Source organism: Microchirus variegatus (genome assembly GCF_963457635.1).
Source record: "Microchirus variegatus genome assembly, chromosome: 2".
Taxonomy (NCBI): domain Eukaryota; kingdom Metazoa; phylum Chordata; class Actinopteri; order Pleuronectiformes; family Soleidae; genus Microchirus; species Microchirus variegatus.
Genome location: NC_139803.1, coordinates 35439286 through 35459747, shown reverse-complemented (window position 1 = coordinate 35459747; position 20462 = coordinate 35439286). Strand labels below are relative to the sequence as shown.

At 39.6% G+C, this 20462-nt stretch overlaps 2 protein-coding genes across 2 annotated transcripts in view; both read left to right on the top strand.

Moving 5' to 3' along the window:
* The window catches only part of dnmt3ab (DNA (cytosine-5-)-methyltransferase 3 alpha b), a gene marked incomplete at both ends in the record, with an annotated part of 47241 nt that extends 45306 nt beyond the window's left edge, over positions 1-1935 (top strand). The window contains 2 exons of the mRNA XM_083910175.1: positions 722-840; positions 1794-1935. Of these exons, the coding sequence (XP_083766301.1) occupies positions 722-840; positions 1794-1935 (261 nt within the window). The remainder of the gene's footprint in view (positions 1-721; positions 841-1793) is intronic.
* An 8357-nt stretch (positions 1936-10292) lies between these two features.
* Positions 10293-19292, top strand: dpysl5a (dihydropyrimidinase like 5a; the record flags this gene model as incomplete). Its single annotated transcript, XM_083885832.1, has 12 exons — positions 10293-10553; positions 12667-12825; positions 13511-13690; positions 13784-13852; positions 13934-13978; positions 15583-15658; positions 16018-16174; positions 16273-16414; positions 16573-16715; positions 16863-17070; positions 18050-18218; positions 19207-19292. The coding sequence occupies 12 exons, from the start codon at positions 10293-10295 to the stop codon at positions 19290-19292; spliced, it is 1695 nt and encodes a 564-aa protein (XP_083741958.1).
* Between the last annotated feature and the right edge of the window lie 1170 nt (positions 19293-20462).

Sequence of the window (20462 nt, the reverse complement as noted above, 5' to 3'; positions counted from 1 at the left end):
TACTTCTACATCCAGATTCCCCCCCTGACAGTCCAAAGACATGCAGTTTAGGATTAGGTTAAATTATCATCACCTGGGATTTTGCTCTCACAACCCTCAAAGGATCTGGATGATTTAATAAAAAAGAGAAACATGAGTTAGATCTATGACAGGTGCTGTTGAATATGAAAACCATTGATGTTTTACAAAACAGTAAATGTGGTGTGACAGCTGAGGCCCCCTGGTGGGCAGTGAAGATACTGCAGTTGGGCCACGTAAGGTTTTTAGTTTTTAAAATGTTGTACGGGTACTGGAAATCCTTGAAAATGCATGAAATAATGTTGTGTTTTCAAGGTTTGAAAAGTGCTTAAATTTTGGATTAAGTGCTTAAAAATACTGTATTTCCTTCACAAAGATTGCTTAATGGCTGAATAATTTGCTATAAACCTCAATTTTGGCTGTCAGCTTATCACATTTAAAAGTATAGTCATGTTTGATATTATGTTCTGCCTGTCGATCATATATATGATACATAAACATTTAAAGATGTTAGAGAATGTTAGAGTAAAAATTGCTGGAATCCACAATATTTGCACACTAGTGACACCCGGTGGCAGCAGGAGGGAAATGACTGAAAATCTATCACTCTCTTTTAAGACGTCAAGTAACTTCAAACTTATTCAACGACATGCATCAAATAAATCCCTTAATGGACTTTTTCTTTTATATTCTTTGTCTCCAGTTTGGGAAGGTGAGGACCATCACTACCAGGTCTAATTCCATCAAGCAGGGCAAGGACCAGCACTTCCCCGTCTACATGAACGAGAAGGAGGACATACTGTGGTGCACTGAGATGGAGCGGTATGTAAACTAGGCCTGTTTAATGATACACCAATGTCACCATTCACTTCTTATCACGATTTTCGACTTTTCGTTAAAACACTTCATAAATATTACAAAATATAATGTCTGTTGACTGCGCATGGGACGTTTTTTTAAAGCACTTACGGTAAAATGGTGTAGCTCTTGTCGACAACGAGATTACCATCTCTATTGTCTACCGTGTAGCAGAAATGCTCCCATAATGCTGACTTAAACGAACTTAATATCCATAGTATCATCGTTTCCTCCACTCCCCACGTTGTTAAATGAGCGGTAGCCAAACTTTCTCTCACTCGAGACTTGATGAGAAAACTTATCTTCAACTGATTTAAGCTGACGGTTTGTTTGTTTTTATATTTCATGACATACATTCATCACAATAGGTATAATGTGCACTACAAATTAATAATATTAATACCATTCTCATGAATTACTGGGAGAGCTGCACAAGTAAAGCGAGCAAAGGGGGCTGAAGCTTCAGGATGGATAGAGATGTTTTGGGAATGAGTTACAAAGACATTCTCAAAAGCCTGTCCACAGTATTTTGTTTTCACAAATTAGTATTTTCTTTTCACAAATTAGTATTTTGTTTTCACAAATTAGTATTTTCTTTTCACAAATTAAAATCTAAAACGTTTGGTAGCACTGACTACTCTCATGGGTCTGCATCTGGATTGGAAGTACAAACTGTCGGAGTCGGAAGGGGTGTGTTGCGAATCTGCCTTTTCATTTTCGATATGCGTGTCGTTACAGGCCTAATGTAAACGTGAAGCTTGTCCTCCGTATGTCTGTCCACTGCTTTAATCTGAGGTCAAAATCTCAACATTATCTTTCCTGTATCTTCTTCTCTTTTGTGTGTCTTCCCCCCCCCCCCTCCCCCCTTTGGTTGCTTTTGTACGCTGTGTGGCCTGGCCGGTTTTTCTTCCCGCCAGGATCTTTGGTTTTCCAGTCCACTACACGGACGTGTCCAACATGAGCCGACTGGCGAGGCAGAGGCTCCTGGGCAGGTCGTGGAGCGTCCCCGTGATCCGCCACCTGTTTGCACCGCTCAAAGATTACTTTGCCTGTGTTTAAAGCGGCAAAGGGTAAAACTCGTGTAGAGATGCAGCTGTTTTGTTGTGACTAGAAATAAGAGCCTCGAATTATACCCCCCGGTATGATTTTTAAGCGGAAAATATTGACGTAGATTTCACATTACTTCATGTATTTGAATTTTAATTCTTATTCTATTTAATTTTGATATGTTTTACCTTTTTAGCAGTGTTATCAAGTATTGTTGATATGTTTTGTGCAAGCTATACTTGAGACTATGCTTTCTTCTCAAGACACTGAGACGGAGACGTGACAAAGGCGTACGTTAAAATGTGACGGGGGGGGAAAAACAGCAGGAAGCTAGAGAGTGGGGTGTGGAAGCGTTTTGAGCAGCCATGCTTCCAGCTACTGAGCCTCACGGAGATGTGACGAGAAGAGGAGAGTTTCCTCAGTGTCAGGAGAGCTGTGTCTCTGAGAAATCCAAAACACCAGATCACAAATACCTCCTTTGTTTACAGTTTCTATACACAACTGAAGGTAATAAAAGGTACTACTGTAATATGGTTACAATACCATGGTGCTCCAGAGTGATGCGAAACGTCATAACCCATGTGGCACTACAACTTTTAGACAATACAGAGCTCTTTAAACCTGTTGCTAAAACGAGAAAAAAAACTTGATGTTTTTACTCTTAGAGGGAAAACTTCTTCTGTGCACTTTTTTTGTGTTCACTCGGAAAAGGAAACGCAGAAGTGACGGAAAAGAGCCTCGGCTTTTATACACATCGTACTGGTGCTCATTTAACTTCTCTCCGCCTTGCTACGCTCAGGCTCGCGGCCTGCATATGCACAAACAGAGAGTGAAGCTGAAGCCACATGGGAAATGATGCTTTCTGTCATTCTAAAGAAATATATATATGTATATATATATATATACATATATATGTATTTCTTAAGATCAAAGTCTGTGGTGAGCTACTTTTTCTAGTTTCACCCTGACCAGTGACATTACTGTACAACTGTTAGTAAAGGTGCGTGGCTTTGTGGGGGGAGGGAGGGGTGACCAGGCCAGGTAACGCTCCTCCTCCTCCTCCTCCTCTTCCTCCTTCACCTCCTTCTTCACCTCTCCAAACTGAAAAAAAAAAAAAAAAAACTGTCAGGTGCAAATCCTCAACAACATGGTGCGGCTTCACAAAGTTCTTCTACCTTTTTTATAGCAATTTTGTGCTGTTTTATCAACATTATAAAGCACTTTTTATATGTATACTTTCTGTTCTCTTGACATTTTTTTTTCTTTTCTTTTTGTGAATTTTTTTTTTTTTCTTTTTTTGTTTTTATGATGTGAACTGATCGACCCTCGTGTAATACCTTTTGTATACAGTAGGGCTGTGCCAATAGAAGTGAAAGAATGGATTTTTTGATATGTGAAACTCACGTTATTTGACTCGTTGTACAGTAGATGGATGGACATTTGCAAACCCCAACCCACCTTTCCCCCATCGACCATACTGCTAACTGCTTTAAAGGGGCGGCAATACGTGAAATTGGTAAAGCTGTGTGTTCGAAACAGGCTCTGACTGGAGGATTCAAACTCAACTAATGCCGCTTTTCCACTACAAGGTCCCGGCACAACTCGACTCGCCACGGCACGGTATGACCTGTTTTTTTTGCCTTTCCATTAGCGATAGTACCTGGTACTTTTTTTGGTTCTAGCCAGGTTCCAAGCGAGCTGAGCCGACACTCAGAGTGCCGTCACTGGAATAGTCATGAATCAAACCGAACAATGCCGAACTGTAATCGGTTAAAGCGACTTGAAAATGTGCGTTAATCTCAAACATTTAGCACAGAAATGTCTAAAATCTCAATATTTAACAGAGGAGTCTGGTGTATTTGGTGACATCACTGCTGAATGTCATGCAGGAAGTACTAAACTAAAATTTTTAATGAACTGATTGTAATGATGATGGAAAACAACTGCTTTACAAGTCACACGTTTGTGTGTGTCGTAGGGCATTAATGACTTCTCTTTTTTTCACTTATTTGTCAAAAAAGTTGAGTTGACAAGTCATCACATTGACACAGTGGAGGTGCAACAGCTGTACAACGATGAGCAACTTTTATCAAAGTTCTCTGTAACGTTGACAGTCAATATGTATAGTTAACATGACTCAAAGACATGTAAACAAAACAAAACATAGGCTAATACCTTGGATTTTCAGGTAAAAAAAAAGCGCACAACAGAAAGTGATTAAGCTGTCTCCCGCCGTTCTCCAAGTCTGGGCTATGTCCACACGTGGAAATCTGCTTTTCTGTTCATGCCCTACTGTGTCGCGGCAGTTTCATGACTCCACCCACGTTGAGGAGGTGCTGTATTGTAATGGAAAAAAAACAACCAAACCGCGTACAGTCGAGCCGTACCGTGCCGGGACCATGCAGTGGAAAAGCGGCAAAACTTTTCTGGCAACCCCGTGTGACAAAGTGCTTGCGTTATCGAGACTCCGAAACACAACCTCATCGACATAAACCAAGGCGTTTGAAATGTAATTGTGAAGTCAGTTTTTTTAAACTATTTAACATGTTTTCTGATCTTAACATGACATTTTTAACATTTCTCACACAGTGAACCTTTAAAGCAGCGACGCAGCGCCGGTGCGTTTCCACCCACATTCATGGGTGGAATGTCTTCTTCGTCTGTTAAAGATTGTAAAAAAAAAAAAAAAAAAGGTCAGTCAAAGAGTCAAAGAGAAACTACGTCGTGTGCTTTTGCGTAGAACGTGTTTGTCCCTTATGAAGGACAGTCCCCCCACCCCCCCCCTCCCGTTCAATCGTAGTCGTCATGTTGGCAAATTCTACAGAGTTCTGATCCAAAATTTGGATTAAAAACTAAATTCTCTTGATTGTAAAAAAAAAACACAAAAACCTGTTAAGCTAAAGTGCGGAGGATTTAGGCTGCGGTTTGTCAAAACTAAAAACTGACACAGTGTTTGACGGCAGACGTCGGCACTCAAAGAGTAGAGGAAAAAAACAGATTTATATCATATTTAAGATTGAAATTGTTTTGGGGAAATTTAATTTCTTAATGTAATTCATTTCTTAAGTGACCTTATTGCTATAAATTTTTTGTCCATGCACAGAATTGCTTTGTGATATTTTATCTCCCCCCCTACTCCCTCCCCATGTTTGTACAATTTGTACATAGAGTTTTCCGGTTGCTGTTTTCCTTTTTTTTTTTAACGTATGAGATGTACAAATATAATTCTTTGCTAATATATATATATCATCACGTTTGAAAACAAAGAAAACAATATGGAAGAATACAAATCAAAATTTGATTCAAAACTTGCTGCGAGCGCTAGAAACGAGAAGGTCTGGACTTCACTGCACAGCCCTACACGCTTCATCACTTCTGTTTCTTTTCTAAGATTCCGTATCGTAGGTGCTTTTTTTTCCGATGGTGCTAAACATTCAAACAAAAACAAAAAAAAGATTTGATTGGAAGAGACAACAACGACTGTTTTTAAGTTTCCTTGTAGTCATGGGAAAAAAAACAACAACTATTATTTCACTCATATAAATATATATTAACAAAGGCATTTTAACTTTGTACTTGAAAAAAAATGAAAAAAATAAGTCAAGGATAACAAATAATGAAAGGTTTCCTATATTGTTTTAGACTAGAGATTGCTGTAGTTGGTGCTTATCTGTGGGAAAAATCGTGTGAGGAAAAAAAAAAAATTGGTAACTTTTACTGTAGCATAATGTACGCTTAATACGCATCGCTTCTTGATCCTACATTCCATGCTGTAATAATCTCCATGTTGTTTTTGAACTGGTTTTTTTTGTTTTGTTTTGTTTTTGTGAATCAGAAACAACATTTCATTTTTATTTACTGTTCAATGCAGGTCAATAATTTGATATCCAGTGACACTGTTGACGCTCGTGGATCGTGACTTTTTCCTTTTCTGTCACAACTGTTTTGTTTTTTTGTTTCCCTTTTGTTTCAAGAGCAGTTCATACAGCAAATGTAGCAGTCATTCTCCACTTTGAACCCCTCATACTTATGTTTAGTGTCCAGAGAGAAGATAAAAAGGCTCCGTATGTACTTGTGCTGGAGAACACTTGAATAAATGTATTGTTTTTGTGCAAAAAAACAAGAAAAATCTGCTTTATTTTTTTACTTTTTTCATTAAGGTTTAGTTTTCCGTCATCACCTCAAGCTGTAATGAATTAATTTTCAGCGGCTTATCAATCCTTCTCACTGATATTGATGAAATCATTCTACAAGTATGGACATTAATGTTTAATTTATCTACTTTGTTTGTTTATTGGAGCAAAAAATACTGAATACGTTTAGTTAAAGCTTGCAGAGTATCTTCAGTCATATTATTATTATAGGTATTATTCAAATATACTCTTAAATATTTAATTCATCTGCTTTGTGTATGTTTATCGACAAACGTTGCAGAGAACGGTATTTAATACATGAGTTAAAGCTTGTAGACTATGTTCAACCCTATATTTAGACAGTTATTCCTTGAAAATATGGTCATAAATGTTTAATTTATCTGCTTTATGTTTATTTATTGACCAATGCTGCAAGAAAAAGTACATTATACATTTAATTAAAGCTTGTAGACAATGTTCAACCCTATATTTAGACAGTTATTCTTCAAAAAAATGCTAATAATTTTTTTATGTATCTGTGTTTTATTTGTTTATTGACAAATGTTGCAGAGAACAATACTTAATACATTTAATTAAAGCTTGTAGAGTTTGTTCAACCCTATATTTAGACAGTAATTGTTCAAAAATATGATCTTAAATATTTAATTTATCTCCACCCCTCTTTCACGCATAGTGGTACAGCCCCCCTCGTGGCGGACACGCCCCAAGCGTAAAGTAATTGGTTGCTTAGGCGACCAAGCCTTCAGTCACCGCAGCTGATTGGAGCTTTGCGCCATCTCACGGCCTGGAGCGCGCGAGCGGTGTCAAGTTCACAGCAGACAGATAGAATGGTACCGGAAGTCTGATTACAGCCCTACAAAGTAAAAGCATAACAAATGCGTGTCAGTTAACCCGAAAAATACATTTAATTATTAATATTATTATTATTTTTTTAATGTTAGTCAGAGATGCAAATATAGTGATACTGTTAAATAAGGGTGGACAGTGAAATTATTTATCTTTCTTCAAAGACGGCAAGGGTTTGTGATGGAAGACGACAATTAAGAAAAGGTGAACTGTTGTACTGATGTAGAAAATGAAGGTGATGCAACATTATGGAAGCCATAAAACATCCAAGGTGGAAGAACAAGAAAAGCAACACAATACCTAAGAGCAGGACAAAGATGATGAAGACCCATCAAGATCCAGAAGTAGCAAAAAATTGCATGTCAAAAGCCTTAAAACAAAGAAAGAATGGCAAAAACTGAGGAGGATGGAAAAGATGGAAAATACCCTGTGGATGTTAAAATCTAAACTGGCTCTTCAACACAGTTATTAAGGTAAGAAAAGTGACCTGAAAGTATAATAACATTACTGTAATTGTAATTGTATTATTTGAATTCAACCTAATAAGTTATTGTCATTTAAAGTGAAATACGTTTTTTCTCTTTGATAACTGAATTAAGCATGTTGGATGGAGATCTTATTTTGAAAAAGCCATGAACGGAAGTGCGCCTTGTGTCTTGCTGTTTGTTGATGATGATGCTGCGGTCTGCTGCTGGTCCCACACCGGCCAGGAAGGCACCCATCCATCTGCTGTGTGTCTGTGTGGGTGAGTGAGTGTGTGTGTGTGTGTGTAGTGTGTGTGTAGTGCCATCCACGGGGTTGTGTTGCAGTGTGAGCCGGTTGGAGCAGCAGCAGCAGGAGGAAGGAGATCCACACAGGCAGGAGGTAAGATGTTTCCCTCTGGCTGCAGCAAATCTGTGCTCCAATCCTGTGCGGGGAGACTTTGTTTCCACACTCCCTGTCCTCATCCTCATCCTCATCCTCCTCATCCTCCTCCTCTTCTTTATCATCATCTCTGGATGTTCACAGATGCTGCACCTGCGAGGCCACAGTGTTTTTGTGCAGTTTGTGCACAGAATTAAAGCTGCTGTTTGCGCAGGAGGAGGAGGAGGAGGATGGACTCGGTCGATAGTAAATCTGTGCAGCCGGGGTTTTTTTGTGTGTGTGTGTGTGTGTCACCGGATGGAGAGACCGGTTTCTTTGTGTCAAGTCGCACTTCAGTGGGGAAGTGTCACTGGATGTGCCCGCTATAATCGAGCGTTGAAATGTGCGTGGTTTAAATCCAGTCGACTAGAATATAATAATAATAATTCACTCAAAAGTGTAATAATGTGCAAGTAAAGTGACATCATTTCACCTGGTTGTAACTTTAACAGTGAGTCTACTGCAGGTAGTAATATGATAATATGGTAATAATACATGTATTATAGTGTGCAGCTGCTTCCGGGTCTGCTGAAATAGATGCATAAAAGCTAAGATATGTAACTTATTATTATTATTATTATCATTAATATGAATCTTATGCACGTTATCCTCCAGTGTATCAGACTGTGGATGTGAGAAGGAGAAGGAGTCCATGCAGTCAAGTTGCCGCACCCTCATACGCACGCACACATACACGCAATCACGCAGGGTAGAGAGAGACACACACACACACACACACACAGGAAATCAGTGTGTGATAAGAGGCAGATCTTTGTTGTTCATGAATTGTTAATCACTGCCAGTAACTGCATTAAATAACTGGGCTTATTTTTAGACTTCTACTATCTAATTTTCACTTATTGTTTATCATTATTAATGTTATTATCATTATGAGTAGTTTTATACTACACTAATGATATTTTTTGATATTTTTTCATTTTGCCATTTGTGTTCATAGACAAACAAAAAAACGTACATCAACAATGATTTAAGGTCATAATTACTTTTCTTTTTAATGTTTCTAATTTATTCTGTTTTTGTTTGTTTGTTTGTTTTTTTTAAATCAGCTCAGCAAATTTTATTTTGTGACATAAATGAAAAGTCTAAATGCCCTTTTGACTTTCCGATTCAGATTCAGAAAACTTTATTGGTCCCAGAACGGCAAAAATTAATCTGTAGCTTCCCATGTACATTCATCATGAAATTCATGATGATTGTATATTCATGACAATGAGGAAAATTGACCACAAAGATGACCAAATTTAGTCAAATCGACTCAGATCCAAGTGAACTTGTCTGATAGCTGAGAGTATGAAAAGATTTATAGTTACCTTTAGTTCTGCTGCAGCGGCAAACGGCCTTTTTTCCAAACAACCCATCTCCCAGAGTGTACACAGGTGTCTATGACCTCTGACCCCAGTAATAAAAAAAACACTGAAGCAACAAATACAAGAGAACGTTAAAAGAGTTCCACATCCTCAGGTGGATTCTCTGTTGTCCCCATTTTGCGATGGACTCAGTGTTGGAGCACTGTGTCAAGATATTTATAAGTCTCTCCACTCACTGGACTAACTCCTGACTATGAACCACACTGGATTTGTGTTCACAGTTGCAATTTCTAAAATAGTACTTTTAGACTAAAATTTCACAAATTACAATCTGATTTTTAAAAAAAACATTTTGTACTTTTTGCCCAGGTGTCATTTTGTATAGTTGGTGAAAATACACAATACACTCTATATTGCACATTCTTATAGCCTCTGTACATATGTTTTATCACAGTAATGGATGGAAAAAAGCAGCCTCAATGCTCTGTGTTGTCAGGGTGAAGCATTTTTAAGCAGTTTATCCAAAGCTCAAGGCCATTTTTAATGCTTTTCCAGCACCTTGCACTTGTCCTATGAATATATACCAACTCAAAAAAGATAATTTCACTCTTTCTATCACGTTAAAAGCGATGTTAAATCAATGTTTTCTAGCACGTATACAGCACGTTTAAGTGTAAATGTGACCGTCTGTGGCCCGAGTGAGTGGACGCCATTGTCGAGTAGCTTTGTGCTGCATCAGTCTTTACAGAATAATGGTCTTTTTCACTCATATTGTGATCCACAATTACTCCTCGGGTCACAGGCGGTGACTGACACGGTCCACTCAGACTCAGAGCTGATGTCAGTTCAGTCTCAGAGCAGCAGCAGCAGCAGCAGCAGCAGCAGCAGCAGCAGCAGCAGCAGCAGCAGCAGCAGCAGCAGCAGCAGCAGCAGCAGCAGCAGCAGCACCGGTTCTTCTGTCTCCTCTGTACTTTTACTACACCGTGTCAGAATGAGGTGCTGGGACATGTTCTGTTTTATGATAAACGTTTTTAGTCTCAGGACACAACAGTTTCGCTTCTTGTGTTTTTGCAGCTGCAACTGGGAAGAAATAAAGTAAATCTGCTTGTGTCTCTCTTTGCCCCACAGAGCTATAGCCATGTCTTCCAGCTCAGCGATGGTGCGGATCCTGATCAAGGGCGGCAAAGTGGTGAACGACGACTGCACCCAGGAGGCCGACGTCTACATCGAGAACGGGATCATCCAGCAGGTGGGGAAGGAGATGATGATCCCCGGCGGGGCCAAGGTGATCGACGCGTCAGGGAAACTGGTCCTTCCCGGAGGCATCGACACCAGCGTGCACCTGGAGGAGAGCTTCATGAACGCCACCACGGCTGACGACTACTACAGCGGCACCAAGGTAACGTCCTGCTGGACATGAAGGAAGGACAGATAAGAAATGTTGTTTTCTGTCATAGAATTATTGATTTGACTTGACTTTCTTATTATTGTCTTGTTGCTGGCCCTAGTAACACACAACATTCCCCTAAGGTTCTCCTAAGGTTAGTTATAACCAAACCAAAATCTAATGTTTAGAGAATGTTCCCTCAGGGTTAAGTAGGAGTGTAACGTTCACTAAACGTTGAGGGAACCAAAAACTGAAATGTTCTCCAGTGGTTGCGCCGTGGTTTCCACACAATGTTCCCGTTTGGTTGTTTTTTGGTTATATTTTTTTACAACTAAAAGAGAACGTTGTCCAGATGTCCAGTTCCCAGTACCTTTTGGTGGCCTGAAGGTTCCCCGCAGGTTCTCCTGTGGTTGACTCTGTCAGTTTTTGGTCGCACATTTGGTTCCTAGTACGTTACTTTGTCACAAACTTCCCACAACCTTTAGAGAACGTTCTCTAAAGGTTCCCAGAACGGTTCTCTTAACGTTACTTTCCTACAACAAAAGTGGTTACGGGAACGTTTACATGTCAACCACAGGAACCTTCAGGGAACGTTCCCAGAACCAAAAATTGTTAGCTGGGGATGATCACAATCTAGGTTAATCCGTAATGTTTCTTGGTTTTGAAGTGATGATGTCAGTTTCTTAACTTTGTAACACACAATATGTGAGTAATTTTGGACGTAACTACACACAACAACAGTTAGACATGTTAAACTGTATCGTTTTCTATTATATAGCACTTTTCTTAAGTTTGCAATGGTTTAACCTCCATGGGATCAATCCTGTTTAAATTTGAAGCTGCAGCCCAAAAGATACACCTTATATCAGCACCAATTGCAATGTTTTGATTTTTTGTGACATTAAAGTCTCTCGCCGACGATGCAAAGATGATTCGGCGCCGCTTTTATTAGCAGGATAAAGAGTTGCCAGAACCGGGATGTCCCACTCTGCTTCAGAGCATCATCATGACTCATCACTCTGTAGCACTTTGAGATAATGGGAGCAGAAACACGACGCGCGCTGGCATCCGTGTGTTTCTAGTGAGCGGACGGTCCAGTCTGGTCGACCGTGGCGTCAGACAATATTTGCCATACTACTCTGTCACCGGCTTCTTAGCCCCTCCCACCACCACCACCGCCCATGCTCCAATTCAGTCCATCTGCATCTCCAAAATGCAGATGACTATCCGTTTCCATGGATACCAGGGAGCTGCTGCAAAGGCTGTCGCAAAGCCTTTTCACTCGCACCATTGTGCGTAAAGACAATGGTTGCCAGACAAACTCCCCCCCGCCGCTCTTACTACACACACACACACACACACACACACACACACACACACACACACACACACACACACACACACACACACACACACACACACACACACACAGTGCTCCACTCTCTAGGGTCAGCTGACAGATGCTCACTGAGACACACACTTAAAACACAAACACACACTCCCTGACTTCACTTGTTTGGTTACTGTAGATTTCGATTTTTTATTCTTTTAATTCTTTTAGTTAAATTCTGTTAGTTCACTTTTTACAGTGTGTTTTTAATTGGTCTTTTCATGCTTTGATTTATGTTTCATGAAGATGTTTCACCGTCTGTTTTTATTGCTGTGTGTCTGTGATACTTTTATTTTGTAAAGGCGCTTTGGTCACCTGAGGGGAAGAGGTGGAAAGAGTACTGAAATATTCTACTCAAGTAAAAGTCCCACTAGTACTGTTACTGTTACTGTAAAGAACACTCTGTATGCAGTTATGTTCATAGTGTGAGGCTGAGTTGGTCCTGTAGGACTAATATCTCTCAGTCTACTGCTCATAACAATAAAGACGAGCATAAACGGTTATTGAGGCTTTTATTTTTATGTTCCTGGCCGTAGCTGTGTTCGTGCTTGTCAGCGGGTTTATGGTCTCTTCAGTATTCATGGACTCCATAATGTTCATTTAATTTCGGTTAATGTAAAGATGTGCTTTTCAAGTTTCACAACTCGATTCACAAATGATTATTCCCAGTGACAGAAGCAATACGTGGAACAATGAATGGATGTTACATTTAAACTGCTCTGCGTTTTCCTGCAGGCGGCTCTCGCTGGTGGCACGACGATGGTGATCGGACACGTTCTGCCAGAGAAGAACGAGTCTCTGCTGGAGGCGTACGAGACGTGCCGCAGCCTGGCCGACTCCACAGTCTGCTGTGACTACGCTCTGCACGTGGGAGTCACCTGGTGGGGACCCAAGGTACTGCACGCAGTGTTGTTACTACAAAAGTCACGCATCTGTACTTTACTTTGTTATTTATATTTACAATTTGTACTTTTACTCCTGTCTTTGTTACTCGTTACTGCCTAGTCTTGTTGGGTCAAGTGTCTTGCTCAAGGACACATATAGACTAGACCAGAGTCAGGAATTGAACTCACAACCTTCCACATGAAAGACAACTCGCCCCATCACCTAATCCTCACTTTTTTTTTTAACTTTTAACTTTTACTTCTAAAACTTAGGTACATTTTATTTTAGAAATGTACTTTTGATACTTAAATACAGAGAATATCTTATACTTTAACACTTTTACTTGAGTAATATAAGAAAGAAGTGACTTCAACTTCTGGTAAAGATACTTGTACTTTAACTTGATTTTGTTTTAAACCAATCAGTCTTTTCCGTATATATAACATATATATATAAAAAGTTATTTATTTTTAGACCATTTTATGGTCTAAAAACACACAATAAATGAATTATTTTCAATATACCTCATGCAAACTGGATTATTTTTGTCTTATTTGGATTATATTTTCCCAATATTCAGAGAATGTGTTCCGACAGACTTTTCAAAGATGAATCTAAACCTAAAGCTAAAACTAACCTGATACCGTTTCCAAGTAGAATTCATTCACTCTCTCCTCCCTTTTTTATCCTAAAGGTACAAGCTGAGATGGAGAAGCTGGTGAGAGAGAAAGGAGTGAATTCCTTTCAGATGTTCATGGCCTACAAGGACACGTTCATGCTGAGAGACGGCGAGCTGTTCCAGGCCCTGCAACACTGTAAGGACATCGGAGCCATCGCGAGAGTCCACGCTGAGAACGGGGAGCTGGTGGCAGAGGTTACAGACACTTTCACTACGACCACTTCATTCATATTTCCGTCCATTATAGTTTGTAATATGCACGGATTTGTTTTCATTTTCTGGTTGCAGGGTGCAAAAGAAGTACTGGACTTGGGTATCAGCGGACCGGAGGGGATTGAAATCAGCAGGCCTGAAGAGGTATGATTTAATCCTAAATGAATCTGAGTTTCCTCCCTAACTTGCTGTCTAGAATACTGAGATGTGTGTGTTTCTTCACAGCTGGAAGCAGAGGCAACCCACAGGGCAATCACCATCGCCAACAGGGTGAGTGAAAGTTCACATAAAAAACAACAACACATTAATACATTAATAAAAATGTGCAGCATTGCTATAGATTTGTTCTCAAACTACTACTAATTTCATTTTAGCCGTATGCTAAAATGTTAGTCGAGTGTGTTTTGGACAAAGTGGCGGAGGGTTTGATATGTAATTTAGTTGTTATTTGAGCTGTGTTTTTCACATTTAAAGTCCCCCAATTCAGGAACCTTCAGGTTTAGAATCATGGCTATAGTAAATGAATTTTGAACAAATATCTATCTTGGAAATAAAAGTGCTGAGTAAAACCAAACCATATAAGGTTCTTTGGCTTGTCCTAAGGGTTCCAGCTCGACCTTGAACCCTTAGTGTTACCAAGAACCCTTTAAAAACCCATTATTCAGGAAAGGGGTTTTAAAGGGTTCTCTGGATCAAAATGGTTCTTGGAACTGGAACCATTAGTGTTATAAAGGCCACATTATACTTCTCCGACTGCGTATGCGTTATCCGTCTGCGTCACCACGGAGACGCCTCGAGCATTTATACTTCTGCGTCGTGGTGACGGACACTCGCTGCAATTTCCCGCCCGATCAGTAGGGGTCGCTGCGCAAGGTTGTTGTGCTTCTGGCTACAGTGAGCAATGGCGTCCGAGAAAGAAAGAGAGAGGAAGACTGTTGTTGTTGAAAAAGTGGCCGTTTCTCACTTTTCTGTGTCACGGAACGCAGTTTTAAGATAATTTGAGGCGAGAAATTGGCCATTTAGAGTCTAAACATGTGCTGTGTGTGTTAAGATATGACGTATTTATAGTTCGGCAGCGGTGTTATCGGCGGGGATCAGCTCCGCCTCTGTCAGGACGCCCGGAGCGCACTGAGAGCCGGCACAGAGCAGCTTAGCTCAGCCTGTCCTGAGGACCAATCGCAGCTCTTGCCGTCTCCGTAGTCCCTTGACGGAGTGACGGACACTTAAAAAATATTCCGTGCACCCGGAGACGACGCAGAGGCTCTTCGACAGGTTCTGCGTCGACGCAGAGGACTCTGCGTAGCTACGCAGAGCACTTTACGCAGGAGTATAAATTGGGCGTCACCAAGAACCCTTGAAAAACAAATGGTTCCAGGTAGAACCTCAGCCCTTGTAGAAGAACACTTTTGGAAAACCCTTATTTCTAAGATTATACTTGCTAATCCAAAATGGTGAATGTGGTACAAGTCATACCTGCTAAACCAGGGGTTAAGTTAAAGTTAAACTATGTGGGAAATTCGCTTAAAATCAAAGATATTCATGATGATATTTCATAGGATTTCAAAATAAAAGTCTTTGTTATGATACGGAAAAGTACAGTTGACAATAAAAACAACAACAAAGTAAATTAAGTTTAAAAAAACACATGGATAACTGTAATAAAAACTAGCTCATATCATTAGTCATTATTAATAAAATGTTAAACTCCCTGTTTATGACAATAGCTAACAATGATGTTTCGTATTATATTTTGTCTATAGTCTATAAAAGGATTATAACTTGCTATGAAGTGGCGGGCTGCATTCAATTGTTAATTCTGTAAATAAACGTTGATTATATAAAGGATTATGTACCTTTTGTGTGTTTTGTCAAAGGCCCACTGTCCAATCTATCTGGTGAATGTGTCCAGCATGTCTGCAGGAGACGTAGTGGCTACAGCAAAGATGCAAGGTGAGACATTTCTATTTAAAAATGTGATCTTACTGTTACTTTAAGTAAAGTAACCATGAAAAAGTGACTCCCAGGGCTGTTTTTGTCTTGAAATCTAGTTCAGAAACATGTATTTGTATGTTCTCCCCAATGGAAGACACAATACTTATTATACCTTTTTACATCTTGCACCTGGCAAATACTATATACTCTAAAAAACGAATGAAAAATCCAAAGCTATTATAACCTTGATTCAGATTGGGCTTAGGTTAATCAAAGACTCTAAATTGCCTCACTTGAAGCATTGATGAATTACCAAAGTATTTTAGTATCAGAACACCAATATTGAGTGGTTGACTGTGAGTCCATATTGTCCACAGGTAAAGTCGTCCACGGGGAGACGACCACGGCCCACACTGTTCTGAACGGTATGCAGTACTATCATCAGGACTGGGCGTACGCTGCTGCCCATGTCACGGTGCCTCCCCTCCGTCTGGACCCCAATACTCCCAATGTCCTCATGAGTCTCCTGGGAAAGTATGTAGAATATACATTCACGCTTTAAATGCAACACAATTCTTACTCGTATGATGTGTAACTGTGATGTTCTCCTTTGTTCTGTCCCAACCCATCAGCGACACTCTGAACGTCGTGGGCTCCGATCATCGTCCGTTCACCGTCAAACAGAAAGCCATGGGTAAGGACGATTTCACGAAGATTCCCCACGGTCTCCCTGGCATTCAGGACCGCATGAGCGTCATCTGGGAGAAAGGAGTGGTACGTGGAGCTCGTTTGCTCTTTGTCAGACTGCTGAGATCCTCCAAGAACAGGACACCTGTTTTGTTTTTGAGGTTATCGATTTCAACCTTGAAAAAACATATCTGTGTATGTATCCCCACGATTTATTACGCATGTATTTGCTATGATTTTCACAGATCGGAGGTAAGATGGACGAGAATCGCTTCGTCGCAGTCACAAGCTCAAATGCGGCCAAGATCTACAACCTCTACCCCAGGAAAGGCCGGATCATCGCGGGAGCAGATGCTGATATCGTGGTCTGGGACCCCGAGGGATCAAAGTATGAAACTGGATCCATCCATTCATCGAGCAGCTTTTCTCGCCACAGCTTTTATCCCATATCTCAGAGGATGATTAGGTTTTTTTGTGTGTGTGTGTGTCTGGATAAAGTGGCTCATCCCTTTCTTTCATCCCTGTCCTCGCACAGGACCATTTCTGTGGACAACCAGGTCCAGGGAGGGGACATAAACCTGTACGAAGGCCTTCGTTGCCACGGCGTGCCCCTGGTCACCATCAGCCGTGGGCGGCTGGTCTACGAAAACGACATGTTTACATGTGCCGAAGGCTCTGGGAAGTTTTGCCCTCTGAGAACCTTTCCAGATTATCTTTACAAGAAGATGGTTCAGAGGGAAAAGGTATGAGACGGACTTTTGTGAATTTGTGATTCAAGTAAAGATGAGACATGGCTCCTACACAAGTGTTAATCTGATATAGTATTAAGCGCAGTCAATAATTACTACGTCCTAAATAGTTTTAAAGACGTGCAAAGAAACCAGAACCAGAAATCTCACACTCAAATGTATTGATTATTCAAATATTACTATGACTAATCAAATTTACCTTTGCAGCACTTTAATACTGCTGTTTGCTGCTTCTTTATTTATACTACTGCTTTTTTCAAATATATAAGTGAATCACTATCTCTAATATAAATGATACTGCTGATGAAGAAGTAACCACTTTTTCCATTTGCAGTGTTGAGACTTAAAGGTTTAAATTAACTAAATAATACCCTTCTATCAAATCCTTTTATTATTTTATTGATTGGCTTTGGTAGTCGACCTATCGTAGGCACTTTTAATTTAGCTTTTATATATATATATATATATATATATATATGTATATATTATATATTATATATATATATATATGTATATATTATATATATATATATATATATATATTTGTATATATATATAATATATAAAACAACATGATGTGATCATGAAATTTGCTTAGAAATACTGTCAGGATATCAGATAATGGACTGATGAAAATGGAACATTCAATACAATCCAAAAATCCTCTATATATATATAAAAATGCTTCACTATGCACAGACTGCAAAAAAGTAAATAAAAAGCAGCAAAAGCATTTTAGCTGAGTCACGTTTGGGTTGTTTTTATTTCTTCTTTTTGCCAGTATGATATTTTGTTACACAAATGTGAAGTTAACAGCTAAACAACAAAAATCTTCTAAAATGTTTGTGATATCGGTGTCAGACACAAAAAAGTGTCCGTTTCAGTGATGATGATGATGTTGATGATGTGCAAATGAAATGTCCTTTGAACCTTTGTCCACGTGTGTGTGTCTCTTGTCTCGTTGCTCGACCAGTGCCAGGCAGTGAAAGCCGTGGAGCGGGAGCCTTACACGGGTGACGTCGTTGCGCTGGCCAATTCAGGAAAGAGGGATTTCGGGGCGTCGGATGTGGACACTCCGACACGTCCATGCACCAGGCACGGAGGCGTGAGGGACCTCCATGAGTCCGGCTTCAGCCTGTCTGGTGAGAAGGAGGACATTTGTTCTTTTATTTGTGTCATTTGTGTCCAGAAGAATATACTTGCAAAGTTGGGTCCATTTATTAAAACTAACATGGTTTGTTTTTGGTACAACTTGGATTACAGCCAGTCAAGATTTTGGTCACTTGAATTAAAACAATGGACCGATGAGGGCGCTGTAGTGACCGTTACAGTTTGACACCTTGCAGTTGAGGTCTTTGTCTACTTTGTTGCGGGGGATGAAATGTTGAAAAACCAGTTTACACTGTATTCCAAGTCATTTAAAAGATTAGGTTGTTATATAACTGGATATGACCTTTTATTTTCATGGAGAAAATCAAGGTCCATGAAGGAACCATTTGACCGTCTGTGGCAAAAAAAAATGAAATCCAAAAATAGAATATATTTAAGAATACACACGAAAAACAAATAAAGTGAAAGGAACATTTTTATGAAAGAACAAGTGTTTCCCTGCCCTTGTCCTGCATGTTTTAGACGTTTCCCCATGCAGCAACCTTCATAAAGCCTTTAGAGAACGTTCCCCTCACGTTACTTTTATACAAACTTCATACAACCTTTAGGCAACGTTCATACATTAACATGACAGACAGTTCATTCATTATATATCACTAATATTATTTTAATACTTCCATAAACGAACAGGTAAACTTGACATAATTAAAAGTTTTATTTTAAATGAACCAAAGTATATACAAAAATGTAAGCGAAATAAAAAATATATAATCTTACGCTTATAAGCATCTTGATTTAAAAGATTTAACTGTGGAAACTAGGCAGAACATTGGTGGATCAAATGTCTGAGGCCAATCAAATCAAGGATGTTTTAAGTCAAGCCTGACTTGTGCCTGAAATCCTACCTTTATCAAAAACTGAAAAATCTGACTGGAACTGAATAATTTCATGGTTTTACAGCTCATATAAGAAGTAAGTGCTGAACTGGTTTGATTCCTGTTCCTTGCTTCCTCGTTTCAGGCGCGCAGCTCGACGACAACATTCCAAAGAGATCCTCGGCCAGGATCCTCGCTCCTCCTGGAGGGAGGTCCAGTGGGATCTGGTAAACTGAACAGGAGGACGTCACGTGGAGCAGAACAATGATACCTGAGGGAAACTTATGGCCAAGCAAGACAACTTGTATTTTTTTTTATTATTATTATTGTTATTGTTCTGGAAGCTTATAATAATTAGTGGGGGGTAACTGAGTCCTGTTTTCATTTTGAACTCAGCAGAGTTGTTTTGGGCTATAAAACATTAAACTGAAAACTGAAAACAAGCTGAAAAGTAACAATAACTTGCCCATAAATGACTTTGGCGATTGGAGGAGAAATACTGTACCTTACTAATACAATTTAGGAATATGACTGTTTTACCTCACTGTAAAATATGATTTTTGCACTTGTATCATGTACTATTTAGATGCCTTTTTTTATACATGATTTCATGTCACAAATGTGTTTTTAACTGCGATTCATGGATGAATGAAATGTTATAAATGACAACGGTGTCGGCACGACGTTAAAATGTAACGACCATTTAATAATGCATTTAAGTGTGTATATTTATCATTTTTTTTCTACTTCATATTTGAGCTATTTCCCTTCAATATCACTGCCCCCCCCCCAAAAGAGAAAATTGAACATTAGTTCATCGTTGTCAGATCATGTTTACAGATTTATAGAATAGACTTCTGATCCACCCCCAATGAATGTGAATGTTGTGTGTACTGTGCACGAGGATGACGAGCAAAAGAAAAGTCTCACCTAAACTGCCTTTTTCACCCCGAAACTCACCCGTGTGTTCTGAAAGTGCAGCGTTCCTCTGCCCGACACTTCTGATGTAGCATAACCACTGTGACGCATAGAGAAGGCGGAGTGATCGTCATTACTATTGGTACTGACCTTGAATTAATCCATACTCTTTCTTCAGGAGGAGGAGGAGGGGGGGGTCCATGCTGTTTTTTTGTTAAGTTCTACAACTACTGTATTGTTTTTCTGAATATAATCCATCTTGTGAATGACTGTCTTAGTTGTATGTTTTTGTTTTTGCAGGAAAGCACACAAAATTTAGCTCACGTTAAGACCTGCGACGGTAAAGGTACTTTTTTTTTTTTCTTTACTGGACATATTTCACTTGTAGAAACTCCACTGAAGGTTGTTGTGTCTTCCTCTTTCCACATGTGCACTGGTGCTGAACAATGTGTCGTCACATTGATTTACTTTTATCTCCTTTTT